This window comes from Agrilus planipennis, unplaced genomic scaffold (genome assembly GCF_000699045.2).
Source record: "Agrilus planipennis isolate EAB-ADULT unplaced genomic scaffold, Apla_2.0 scaffold78, whole genome shotgun sequence".
NCBI lineage: Eukaryota > Metazoa > Arthropoda > Insecta > Coleoptera > Buprestidae > Agrilus > Agrilus planipennis.
Window position 1 is genome coordinate 104,461 of NW_020438928.1, and position 14,165 is coordinate 118,625.

At 31.7% G+C, this 14,165-nt stretch overlaps 2 protein-coding genes across 2 annotated transcripts in view; both read left to right on the forward strand.

Moving 5' to 3' along the window:
* Positions 1-6,015: 6,015 nt before the first annotated feature.
* LOC108733703 (flexible cuticle protein 12-like) lies at positions 6,016-6,725 on the forward strand. The gene is made up of 3 exons (XM_018464980.1): positions 6,016-6,110; positions 6,202-6,323; positions 6,378-6,725. The coding sequence occupies exons 1-3, from the start codon at positions 6,108-6,110 to the stop codon at positions 6,562-6,564; spliced, it is 312 nt and encodes a 103-aa protein (XP_018320482.1). The 5' UTR covers positions 6,016-6,107; the 3' UTR covers positions 6,565-6,725.
* Positions 6,726-12,254: 5,529 nt separating this feature from the next.
* The window catches only part of LOC108733754 (protein lethal(3)malignant blood neoplasm 1-like), a 10,481-nt gene continuing 8,570 nt past the window's right edge, over positions 12,255-14,165 (forward strand). Inside the window, exon 1 of the mRNA XM_018465052.1 lies at positions 12,255-12,373. Within this exon, the coding sequence (XP_018320554.1) occupies positions 12,359-12,373 (15 nt within the window). The 5' untranslated portion in view covers positions 12,255-12,358. The remainder of the gene's footprint in view (positions 12,374-14,165) is intronic.

Below are 14,165 nucleotides of genomic sequence, written 5' to 3' on the forward strand. Positions count from 1 at the left end.
GCTTATCAGATTTATCAACAAATCCTTTTGTAAAATTTAAACTATTTTACTTGACGTTACTTGATATTTCACCGACGTTCTACTTCGTCTGAACTATAGTCATCGGTCATCAACTACAGATACATAAACATTTTTTTTACATCAAAATATTTCATAAGTACGTATCCATTTAGAAAGCAAAATACCATTTTGTGTTAATTTAAAAGCATCCTTTTTGTAAATTAAAAAACTTTTAGTGTTAATTAACTATGATACTTAGCTGTACTTTGATAAGGTACTCTTGTGTTAGTTTTTTATTTCATACCCCTGGTTGTATAAAATACTTAATTAATTAATCTCATTTTCATTTTTAGTTCTTATTTCCGATGTTAAAACATTCCACGAACTTTTGTTATGCTTTTGTCTCTTGTAGCCGAATACTGAAGGAGTTACGAAATTTTATTTCCCACATGAATAAATTTGCATTCTAGAGTATAATCGTGACCTAATAATGTACTGTTAGATATCAGAAAACATATCCACTAGTCTTTTTGGTAACCGTCATCATCAAGCATCATTAAAATTTACGTTTCATCTGCACTTTTCCTCTAATGTAGTCAGAAAAAATAATATATAGTTAGACACCCCTACCCTAAATTGTATTATAATTAACTATGATATAATGCAGTAAATTAAAAATTAATCTGCTTCCTATCTATTCGGCTTTTGTTGCGAAATTGTTTGTAGATCACAGATTTCATTAGTTCCATATTTAAATTAAAGTAAGTGCTGTGTTGAGAGACTGTAATATCATATGTTATTGGACCACCGATAATGATCATAATAAACGTAATTACAAAATATTCACGTCTGTCGCAAGTAGATACTCAAAACAATACTATAAGTAATTAGATTCATTTTATCTGTTACCCGATAATCTTACAATTAATTCAGTAAGAAATTACCTTTTCGATTTCATACATTAGGCATCACTAACAAATAATTATTCGTTGTAATAGAAACTCAAAATTGGTACGCAAAATTTACAAATTTCATTTGTACTTTTCATAGTACAGGCATAGTTCATAGGAAAACACTTGTTATGTGAGTCAAACCTGCATTTGACTCATTTATTTTCGAAATCGTAGTTCTTTTGGTACAGAGATTGTGTCACACAATGCGACGGAAGTCGGTGGTAACTCGAGCTTCTCAGTTTTCACTAATGGTTTTCACCGGTCAGTAAGTGAAGTCAGGCTGATGTTAAAAAGCCTCACTAACACCGTTTTTAATGCTTTATAGAAACCAATTTGCTGTTACTGAATTATGCATTGGGCTATTAGATGTTGTTGCACTAAAATATGATCGTCGATTGCAATATAGATTTTAATATCAATAATTTCTCTTTAAATTGAATCTATTGTGTCATCTGCAAGAAATAGATGCAGTGGTGGACTAGTTCGTTGGAGGCCCAAAGCAACAAAACAAAATGAGTAAAATAGTTAAAAAAAATTATAGTGTACATTTTGTAAAAAATTAATAATTTGAATGTATAATGATTGACAAATCAAAGTATTTATAATATGTCTAAAACTTCAAAGATCAATCTGCTTGTAATACTTACTAAACATACTTTAGTGTTCTTTAGGATTTAATTAAAAACGACTTTATATTTGAAGGCCTCCCAGGACCACTGGGTAGATGACAGTGGTGTTGAGAAATCTGCGTACTGTTCCACGTGTGTCAAGTTTTACTGATTTGTGGAAACTGATGTATGTTTGCAAGAAAAATACCAAATGGATAAGGTGTTTTAGTTTCCTCCAATGCTAAAAATGAGAAACCCCCAATGATATTATCAGTAGTTTCATGAAATGTGTTACATGTTCGGCATGTGTGTCAACCCGAAATAAAAATGTTCAGTCTCTCAAAGTCTCTGAAAGCGTGAGACTGTCAAAAAAACTGACTCGAGTCGCTCATAGAGAGATCCTCATTTCGTATCCAGTCTCTGAACTAGAGACTCAAATTTCTGAGCGAGACTCGAATCTCTGAACGAGAAACTCGAAGGGTGCGCCCGAGATAAAAATGTTCAGTCTTTCAGAGTCTCTGAATCCGAGACTCGAGTCTCCGTCTCTCATCGAGTCTCTCCGGTGTCGCTGAGGGAGACTGTCGAGAGACTGTCAAAAAAACCGTTTAGCGTCACTGAACGAGAGACTCGAGTCACTCATAAAGAGATCCTCGTTCCGAATCCAGTCCCTGAACGAGAGACTCCAATCTCTGAACGAGAGACTCGAATCTCTCAATAAGTGGTGTCTCGACAGACATGGTTAAACTTTTCTAAGTTCAACATATTTCAGAGATCCCAGTCTTTCTACGAGAGACTCGAGTCTCTCAATTTTTCAGTTTTATTCATCTCTGATTTAGCAATTTTATCATTCGAGTCTCTCATATAGCTGTGAAAAATCCATAAAAACACCTAGACAATAACTGAGAGACTGTGAAATACTGTGAGAGACGTTTTCGGAGACGCTGAGAGACTCTGAGAGACTGAAAATTTTTATCTAAGGATGTTACTGTTGGTTCTTTTATTATATATTTTTTCTAGTTTTTGGGTTTTCATTATATTATTTTATTTTCATTCTATTTCAGAGTACAAATGGTACATATTGTGTTCGATAGGTACATAAAGTTCTAGTATGCATGTCAGGTGACTCTAATAGTTATTATTTTTTGTATTATTATTACATAAATATGCAAATAAAAAAGGTACAAGCCTACAAATATATGCACACTACTTTTTTTGACACGTTTACCAAATTTCAGCTAATTTATACTTTCTAAACTTTGGAGAAATTCAAACAGTTCTTTGATCCTTGTATGTATATAAGTATATATCTTAAATGAAATACTTACAGGTGATTCCAATTGAAATATAGTAATTATGAAAATTCCCAAAGCTAACGGAAAAGGAATAAAACGTCTGTTCTGGAATCTTCCTCACTGGATTTCTTTGGCTCTTTTATGTTATTTAATAGTTCAATGTATTTTGAAATAGTTTTATTATTATGCAAAACGCATAGAAACAGAAGTGCTTAAAATAATTATCATTTCTTTTTGAAATGTTAAGAGTTCAGTGTTTAAAAGCGGAATTATCGAATTCTAATTTACACAATCAATTATTACAATCCAGTTGGTTTCCGAATACTTATTATTACCCACTAACTATTATAATAATTGCGTATAATTATATAAGTAATTCATTTGATTCACATACGTACTTTTGCATACATAAGTCAAAAGATTTCAACATCATCCGTTGTCTGCCTATGCAGACGTTTTATGTTAATTTATTCATATTTGTATGTGTGAGAAGGTGAATCAGTGAATCATGTATTACCACATACGAAACGTACAGGTCGGTTAACCAAAATTTTTGACATTTCATATTCTCCGTAAACTGTTTTCTAAAAATCTACACTATTGCACTATTAATAACTTACTCAAAAATTTCCTTATTAACTTTATTTGAAAGCTAAATCCTACAATATTTTGACACTAAATAAAATCAATTCCGGTTAACACAATTATTTTCTTGTAGGGTGGCTACTTTTAAAATCATTAACCTCATTCATTAGATTTAAAAATATAAGATATTTATTATTAAAATTATCAATAATCCTTAACAAATATGCCTGAACATAAAATAAATTTCCGATACGTTTTTGTACATCTACAAATACAGGTTCTACTCGGCCTTATTTTCAGTTTTCGTTTCATTGATTACCAGGATGATGTACCCAACAAACCGTTTTTCTAATTCAATAACCCAAAGGCAACATAGACCTTTTATGTGCGAATATTGTGTAAAGATTATGTTGTACATCAGAAGAAGAATTTACAAGGTTAGATTGAAGAAGTCTAATCATAAGAAATGTGGAAGATGTTCTAAATGTTATTCTGTTTCAAACAAGGCATTTCAAAGTCATGCGAGAATGGATATTTTAATAATACGTATTGTACATGTTATTCATTAAAAAATGTTTTTACTTTCCGTTTCTATAAGTATACATACTATTCACTATACAGTAGTGGAAAACTGAGAACCTAGCATAAGGATTTTCTAGTACATGCAGTGATTGAAGGGTGACGCCATCTCTTGAAACATACGACGTAATATAAGAAAATTCGTAAAAATACCCTCAGCCATATATTCATATAAATAATAAAGTAATATAAGTCCAGTAAATGTAATTTAAATCCTTTGAAGGGCGTTTGTTTGTACAAAAGTTCGGTTTGTTTAGAAGTAGAAACCATCATTATCATCATGTTCTTGTTAAAGGCGACTCGACCCTGTCTTATCTGAGTTATCCTTAACACCAAAAATCAGTCACTTCTTCTAATTTTTCGCCTCCTGTCTTTATATTTGCTCTTTTCCTACTTTTTTTTCCCTTACATCCCAGTACTTTTTTTACTTTTATTTATTTTTATACAATAATTGTCAATACCGCGTCCATTTTATTTAAAGCTATCTATTAGTCCTCCTTACTAGATACTGATACTGCTACAATATCTGCAAATCTAATCACACTCTTCCTTAGCCACTAGTTGAAATATATTCCATGCGTTCACCAAATTCGACATAAAAAAAGAAAAATACCAACAATGTTCGATGAACGTTTTGCCTTACCTGTATAGAATTATTTTTGCGTTACAATCCAACAAAACGATTCAATGAGTAAAGGTTGCAAAGCTCCCAGTGACCTTTACAAATCGTTTTATGTGTAGCATCACTTGCATTCTTTGGGCAGGTGAATATCTATAAACTTTTTTATGTTTACGACGATCTCGTGGAAGCGGTTATTATACATATTTTTTTATCACAAACATATAAAGTTTAATGTGTGTGAACTATAATATTGATATTAATTAGATAGCTAATGAGACGAAATACTTTCTTCTTATATTCATGATGTATTCGGTCATATTTAATTAGAAAGAAAGGACACTGAATGATATACGTGTGTAAAATATGCATGCATGTCCATATATACATATGTATGTGTGTACATATGCATAGGAAGATCATCTTCAATTGCGAAATGTAAAGGTCCCATTGGTGGCGTCCGCAGCCTAGATAAGGAGAAAGGAATATAAACTTACATAACGACTCTAAATCGGTCTTTTTGGGCATATTTCCAATTTAAAATTTGTTATTTTATTAAATTATACATTAAAGTTATTTATATCACAAAAAATGCCTTTTTGATACTTTGTACTGGACGGTAAATCCATCAAATACAATATAGTATATACATATACATATACGTATTCACTATTTACCTTAAAGCTCGAGCCCTTCAATCAACAGGATCCCGTAGCCTAAAAGACTAAAAAACAGTGGTATACAATTGTGTAGCTGTTACTTAGTAATTATAGAAGTTGTTCATCATTTTATAAACAAAAAATCCAGAAAAGTACCGCTTATATTAGTATAGATAAGTTTTTGTACTTTAATTTCCGCTGTTCACTGATTAGGGGTGAATTCACACCCCAGAATAGTTAAATTGACTGATTGTGGTCATACGTCGCCATGTAACAGACCCAAGGGCCGCCACTGATTTTGCGTAACAAAAGCTAGAAACTTTTACCTACAAAAATCCTTAATTACAACAATAGATGACAGACGCTGTTGACCTGTTTAAGATTTTAATTGTTCAACAGGTTTATTATTATTTAACGTGTTCGCTAGCAGATGTGCAAAATTCTTAAGTGTGATTTGAAATATGCACCTACACGTTCCTTCATGTTCAGTTACAAAACGTACAATCCGCAGAAATAATCAATTTTGCCCGTAAGTAAAAAAAATTGGTACTCAAGGACAAGTAGAATGTCGTATACCTTATTTAAACTTTCTGTTTCATCAAACAGTATAGAGAAAGAAGTGTATTCTCTATGTTGTATTCGCGATACATGATGGCAGGCGGGGTAGTGCCACTAGTGGTGGTAAATGTCAGCGAAATCTGTTGGTGATGAGGCATCTTTAGTAGGTATGGTATAAATACATCATCATTCTCTTTAGTTTTAGTTGTAAACGTAAAAGTCAACCGCGTACCTTAAACTGTACAAAAATTACTATGGTATGTACCTAATTAAACTTGCATCTTTCCACATTATACTTACGATATTACATAGTTATTTACGAGTGTGCAATACCTACTGTTATTTTAGATTTTCATCTTCGCTTTCCTTTTCCTTTGTGCGAACGCCGCCCCTCAAAGTCAGGCTGACCGAGACGCGGTTATTACGAAATACGACAGCAACAATATAGGACTTGACGGATACAATTTTGCGTAAGTTTTTAATTTTTATATTCGTAAATTTTTGTTTAATTTTTATATTATTAGCTACGAAACGAGCAACCGAATCTCGCAACAAGAAGACGGCCAATTACAAAATGTTGGTACCGACAACGAGTCTATTGCTGTTCGGGGACAATTCTCGTTCGTAGCACCGGACGGTGTTACATACACGGTGAATTACATAGCCGATGAGAATGGATTCCAGCCTCAAGGCGCACATCTTCCTGCGTGAGCGTAATCACTATTTAGACTATTATATAATGAATTAAACTCTCTATTTAAAGCGGGACACACTTGACTATTATTTTTATCAAATGACTGAAGCAACTTCCTGCTTCTTTTGTTAATGATACAAATAAATGCTCTAATAAAAATAAACTATTTATTATGAAACTATGTAGTTATACTTTTAAAAATTGAACAAGCACACGGTTTCAAATTTGAAGCACATGCAATTACCAAATATAAAAGAAAAAGCATTTTTTTCTGATTTACTTTTAACAAGTTTATCAACCAAGCAGTGAAATACAATTACGAAGATAAATTGAAACTAAAGTTGATCGTTATGATGCTTTTTTAATTTCGCATAAAAGTCTCTCTGCAGAAGCACTTTTGGATTACAACAATACAAAAATAAAGTAAAATCCAATGTGACCCATATATGTAATTATCACGGCATGAATGATGTAATGAATGATAGGAAAGTTACTGAGTTTAATTAAAAATAAATCATAATCCCAACGAATATCTAAAAATTGGTGCATTAGAAATTAATCGTTCGAAACATTTTTATGTAGATTTATTGCTCTGTATTGCTCTTTGAAAGTATAAAGTAGGTATGTTACTTTATTTTCTTTCCTGTATTTTAACATTAATTAATGAGCAATTAACGGTCATAAAAAGATTAGACACTAAATTTTTTAGGGGGGTTTGAAATAAATAAAAATCGCCACGAACTGTTGAACGAATTCCGATTGATTTATTACTTTTATTGTGTTTTCATTGCTAGGTTATTATACGTTCAAAAAAATTGAAATGAATATACACATAAGTTGTTAACACTCCATCTAGTACCCAATAGACAATACAGTAAACATATAATAAATGTACATATACAGCAAGCAAATCTAAAATGCTTAATGTTTTGTATACTTGCGCTAACTTCTTCAATAAGTTTGTATAGCACTTACGGCGAAAAAATCGGTTTTTATAAATCAAATTGTTCGTATATTTTCCAATAGTTGACGCTCAAATGAAAAATATTCTTCTATTTCTGAAGCTTCTGTTTTTCGATTTTCTGAAAGTATACCTAAACATTACAGGTAGGTAACCTATTGTGAAAAAAGTTTTATAGGTACTTTTATAAATTCACATTTTCCTATGATAGCATTCCGCTCACAATCAGTTATTTTTATTACCCTACACTTATTTAAACTTAAAGGGCATAAGTCGTAGTGTATTAATTTATAGCTTCAATGTATCGATAATAATCAGTGATGAATCCGTCCTATCCATTTGTTATTAAACATACGCCGTCGTGCGTTAAAAAGCACTTGTTGATCCCTCGACATGTGCGTGAATAATATCATTATTGATTGAGTCGAAACCATTTGATAAAAGGAATAGTCATCACTATTATCCACAAAAGTGCATATTAACGATTGATGTAAATAATTGATTATGAAATTAACACAATATTCAATAACGACACCAAAAAGAAATTATGATTGCTATTTTTGCTATTAAGGTTAACACTTCTGACAAACAGATGGACTTACGTTGTGTATACCTACAGTGGTAGCATATGTTTGTCATTATCTTTATTAACAACTCAATTTTACAACTAATATATATGTATATTTATTCCAATAACAATCTCATTCGCACTTTGATTTGCAAAATTGTATAATATATTCAGAAAAACGATAATTTACTAATAAAACAATAGGCGTAAAAATTGCATTGCCTACTATAAATTACTTTAAAAGAGACAAATCATTAATATTTGAATAATCAGTCGATTACATCCTGGTTGAATATTAATTTGAATGAAAACGACAAATTACTGTACGAATCTTTTATTAGCATCTTAGTCAGAAGATTTCGTCTTTTCGGCGAGTATTAAATTTCAGTGTTGTAGACGGACTACGTACACCGTATAATCTATACGTTTATGTATTCTTAATGCACAAGGTTAATAAAGGATTTATTGATTTAACTTTGCTTTATGGCAGGACCAGCATACTGCTCAAAACATGTGCCTGTAAGAACCGGAAATAATCGTTGACAGGTAATTAACTTTTTCCTAAAGTCTGGAGTCGATGTTTCAAGTAATAGAATAAAAAAGATATTGTAAATCTTACGTTTTTTTTTTTCTGTACTAAAGTATACATACTAATCTATACATCGAAGACGCCATCAATATCATTAAAGACAGTACAACTGTAGGGATAGATGTGCAAGGGCAAAAGATTAGTATGCTTAGATTTGCAGATGATATAGCAGTATTAGCATCTAGCAAGGAGGACCTAGAGATAGCTTTAAATAAAATGGAAGCGGTACTGACAGATCAGTACTGTATGAAAATAAATAAAAGTAAAACTAAAGGGAAGAAAAAGTAGGGAAAGAGCGAATATAAAGATAGGAGACGAAAAATTAGAAGAAGTGGCTGATTTTAGATACCTAGGAAGTCAGATAAGTGAGGATGGAAGGAGTAGTAGGGATATAAAGCAGAGGATAGCGCAGGGTCGTGTCGCCTTTAATAAAAAGAAGTCACTTCTATGCTCGCGAACGGTTAAATTAGAAATTCGAAAAAGGTTGTTAAAGGTGTATGTTTGGAGCACGGCGTTGTACGGGTGCGAAACATGGACAGTGGGAGCAGCGGAAAAGAAAAGGTTAGAAGCGTTCGAAATGTGGTGTTATAAGCGGATGATGAGGATATCGTGGGTAGAAAAGGTTAGAAATGAAGAGGTATTGGAAAGAATTGGAGAACAGAGGACTCTGTGGAAGTCAATAAAAAATAGGCGAGACAGGTTGGTAGGACACCTTCTTAGGCATGAAGGTCTAGTCAGAGACATATTAGAGGAAGAAACAGGAGTTAGGAGGGGTAGAGGTAGACCTAGATTAGATTACTGTTCGCAAATATTTAAGGATGTGGGCTGTTCTAGTTTTAGGGAAATGCGAAGTTTAGCTCAGGATAGGAAAGAGTGGAGGTACGTGTCCAACCAGTCTTAGGACTGATGACCTTATGATGATGATGACTAAAGTATACCATACGTCATACAAATATTCAGGACGGGGAAGGTGAACATTCCCCATTTCCCCCTGGTTTTGTCACTGTAAGAATACTTTTATCACCATATATTGGAGAATCGGGTTTCCAATTATCGAATATTATGTTAAAAACTGAAAACCAGAACGCGATTATTAATTTATTAAATAATAGTGTTTAGCTTAAAATAAGTGGCTATAATTAACGTAATAACCAACAAACTTAATACAGACGGTAATGAAGATAAAAGTAATCAAATAAAATAATTTAAAGTACTCTATTATCATACGGATCATGTTTCAGTGTAGTTGATCTAACTTTCGAAAATTTCCCTTTTTTGAAATCTAATTTATCATTTTAAGAGGAGTTTTTTATGAAAAATCATACAATTTTGTAATAACGTTTTCAGCACATTTTACAGAGATTTTCTTTTTACGAACTGATATCCTTATTTATTCAGAAGCAACTTACTCCCGAAACATTTTTACGTGTTAACTTCAAAAAATCTTAAATTATCTCTAATTTCACGTTGTGTCAATTAAAAATAATGTATCACCATTTGTTTGAATGAATTACACTTAATCTATTATTCAATTCATCTTGCCGATAGTTTTTTCATTTCTTAACTTTTGTAAAGTATTAATCAGACGCTATTAAGGAATAAGGATTTTGAAGTTTTCAGTATTCTTAAATAACCTTTGAACAACCCTTAACGGTCTGAAAAATTCATACAATTTATTTTGCCTCTCAGATAATACATCTATTTAACCATTAAAAAATAAAGCTTTTAGATTAAAATAATTTGTAATAACTCTTTTGTTATTGTTATACACTGAGAATTGCAAATTGCGCGTTTGTATTTCCTTTAATCGCTTCTAGCTGAGAGTAAAAGTATTGACATTAAAAAACATTACAAGAGAGCTTTTCTGTTTTAAAATTCTAAAAGAGGACTAGGTTAGGCCAAAAACTCGATTTTGGCAATTTCATAAAAATCTTGTTTTAAGCAAATTGATTCAGATTTTTGCAGGGTGAACTACTGATCCGCCTTCAGGGTTAACTCCCGAATGAAAATATTCTACAATTAATGGAAAAACTTCGGCATACGAGCAGAAGGTTTTTATCTTGTCTAATTTCGTATATTCTATACTTGGCGGTCTTCCAAAAGTATATTGTGAACTTTATTGGCTACATCCTCAGTAGTGATCCCAAGTGGGCGTCTGTAATGTTCCTAAGATATCTTGAAGGACTCAAAAGGACTTATTGAAGTCACTGACTCATCTCATTGGAGAAGAAATTTTGTGAATCCTCAGTATTAGAAGTTTTTTCAAAACAGACTTTGGTAGCCAAAATTACTATCACATGCAGACACTTTTGAACAAATGAAAAGAATTTTCAAATTTATTTATTGCACAGACATCCAATATGAACGGGTCCATCTAGTATAGAGGCTAGGGTGCATTTGAATACTATTCTTTCTAAGAAACTTTAAATTAACTGGTGGACGCGACGCAATTGTGTGCAGTTGTTTTGACCTCCAATAAATTTCATCGATGAGACGATCAGCAAAATTTATTACAGACGTTTTCACCGTTATATTATTTATAGACAAACCGTGTGGTATATACCATTATTTCTCAAACAATACGAATGCGTTATTTATTGTTCGATTTTTTGGTAGCCTCTCCAGTCGCTTACCTCATTTCAGTTAAGTTAGACATAACAGTTATTTTTGAATCAATAACCTAAACTACAGAAGATTTGAACCGATAATTATCTTACATTTACAATTCATTAACATTATTTTTAAAGAAAAATTGAAATAATGGTACGCTAATATGAGAAGAAATATTAACAACTTTATTGATTAAGGTGAATATGTGGTGAATTAATTAAAAAAAACAAGTGTGATATGATTTTTATAGAAAAATACGAATATCAGTAAGGCCTCTTTTTAGCCTGCGACATAGTTAAATTTTTTCTAGGAGTTTTTGCTGATTTTTTATTACATAAATTAAGGAGATAATATTTATGACTTTGTGATTTATTTTTTAATAGGAATTTATATGGCTTTTTCAAAATGTACGTATAAGTATTTTGCATATGATAATGGGTTATTAATAGACTATCGTAAGTAAATAATTCGTATATCTTTAAAAAAGTGTCAAATTTGCTTTTAAACTGAAGCACGAAACGACCAAACTCTTCAAACGTATAAAGCACAGGTCTGTACTCCTACTACCGTTAGTAAACTGAAATATAGAATCATTCCAATATCTAATGCATATGTATACACTGTACAATACTCATTACTCTATCGTATTAATTTTATTTTCTTCATTTACACCAAACTTTTACCGTCCAGCCAATAATAACTTGCAACAATGCGCATACAATAATTCTCGCAGTCGGGAGCTTTTACCTTGACGAAGTTAAGTAAAATAAAGAACGCATTGAACATATTCTGTGCGTGATGGGTTACAAAAAAGTTTTTAAATATCCATTCAAGTAAATGCAAATAAATAAAAATGAATATCGCCTACAGGTGTTTTTAGTAATACAATATCATATACGACGTCTTCCGCGCGCAAAAGTGGCGGGAGTGTTTTAAAACATGAAGACGCTAAAGGATTATTTCTAATAACCATTAAACCGTCAGGGTCAAACTGTCACTGCCTTTGTGTTCAACAAGAAATATTGTATTTATTTTAATATTATTGCTTACCGCAGTCCTGTAGTGCTTCAATCAAAGGAAAGAATGACATTTATACAGGTAGCTATTATTATTGCTCACATTTATCGCATTCAATTTCGATTTTTTAATTTAAGTAACAATGAACAAACTGCAAAATACACAGGGTGATTTGGGTGGTTTATCTCACGTATTTAACAGTACAGAAAAGAAATCGTCATCTGCTTTGTCTTAACACATCATTATACCTGTTTTATTTTAAAATATAGCATCCAAGATGAATTAATTTAACTTCAGAACCATATAAAACCTAACGATAATCCCATTAAACAAAGTTATGCAAGGTTTAGGTTAGAAAAACTTAATTAATCTATTCAGGATGGTTATGATGATAGTGAGTTTGTGGATTGATACGATTGATAGTCTTAAGCATAATAGTACAGGCTTTCGATGCCAGTGTTAGGTAATGGTGCTTTTATTCTAATGTTTGGTACATCAGCTGAAAAAATTATCTTCTGTAATTGATGTTAGTCACACATTGTAACAAAACATTTGATAGTGAAATGTTTTTGTTCGGATTGTTGAACTAGTAACATAATGAATATGGCTGTTAGTATCTTCAAACGACGAAAGTCGGACATGATAGAGATCTTCTAGTTTAATGTTCAAAAAGTTTTGCTTTTTAATTTTTAATCATTTGTGTCGAGTGTGCACACATTAACGACATAATATCTATACATATGTGTTAATAAAATTTGTCATCATATAAAGCATCAATTTATTAAGCATATAAAGAATAACAAAAACCACGTAATAAGTAAATCAACTGAATAATTTGTTTTATAAGTTACATAAATGCTTCTATCTATTCGTATTTTCCAAATATTTTTTGAGTATTCTCTTGTATTAACTGCAGGGTAACCAATTACGCATTTCAATTCAATAATTAACAACCTACTCATATAAGAAGGAAAAGGATTGCTGCACTCTCTTCATTCTTGGAGAAACGCAATAATGATTAATTAAAACACTTGGAATTATTTATTGTCAATCTGTTATCAAATGTCACCTTAAAAATATGTAAATGAGCCACTTCAAAAAGTCGCCCTGTACGCCTTGGTCTATTGATATACAAATTTGCGATTGTAGTTTACGACTACCTATCATGCCGTTCGCGCATTGATAGTTTCGATTGGTTTGAGTAGAGATGCGTTTACACAGGGTTTTTATTGACTAAGCCTTTGTGACGTTGGCAGCTTCTTTGTTATTTATTCGTTTGTGAAAGCCAAGGCATGCTTTGATTGACCTCAAATAAAGTTTGCACTAGAGTGTAAATGAAAAAACAAACATTACACAACCACTTGATCTAAGTAATTGTCCAATAATACCATTACTTCTTGAATTATTTCAGCAAACTATGTAGATACCTACTACGTTTACTTTGCATCCGTATTTTTGGACAATATTTAAAACATATATATATTATTTATTAGGCAGAGTACTCTTAATATATTCGAGATTACAGAACATTTGTTAAAATCGCTTAAAAACTGATTATACATTTATACATGGCCATGAACTTGACAAATTCATTTTTCTGAAAGAAATTGTTCCGAAAGAGTACATATTTTTCAAAAATGTCAAAAAATAATTGTTGATAACATATCTTTATTCTGCTAGGTATGATGCTAAAATAATTTAAATAACTAGAAAATTGTTATTTTTCACATTTGTTAAAATTACCCACTCTACGAGGGTGGATTGATAAGTTTCCGGCCTAACCAAGAGATGACGCCACTAGGCCTACCTTGAGGTGACATTCTATAGTACCATCCTTGGATAGCTTGTAGCTATAGTTTCAGCCCGATCTCCT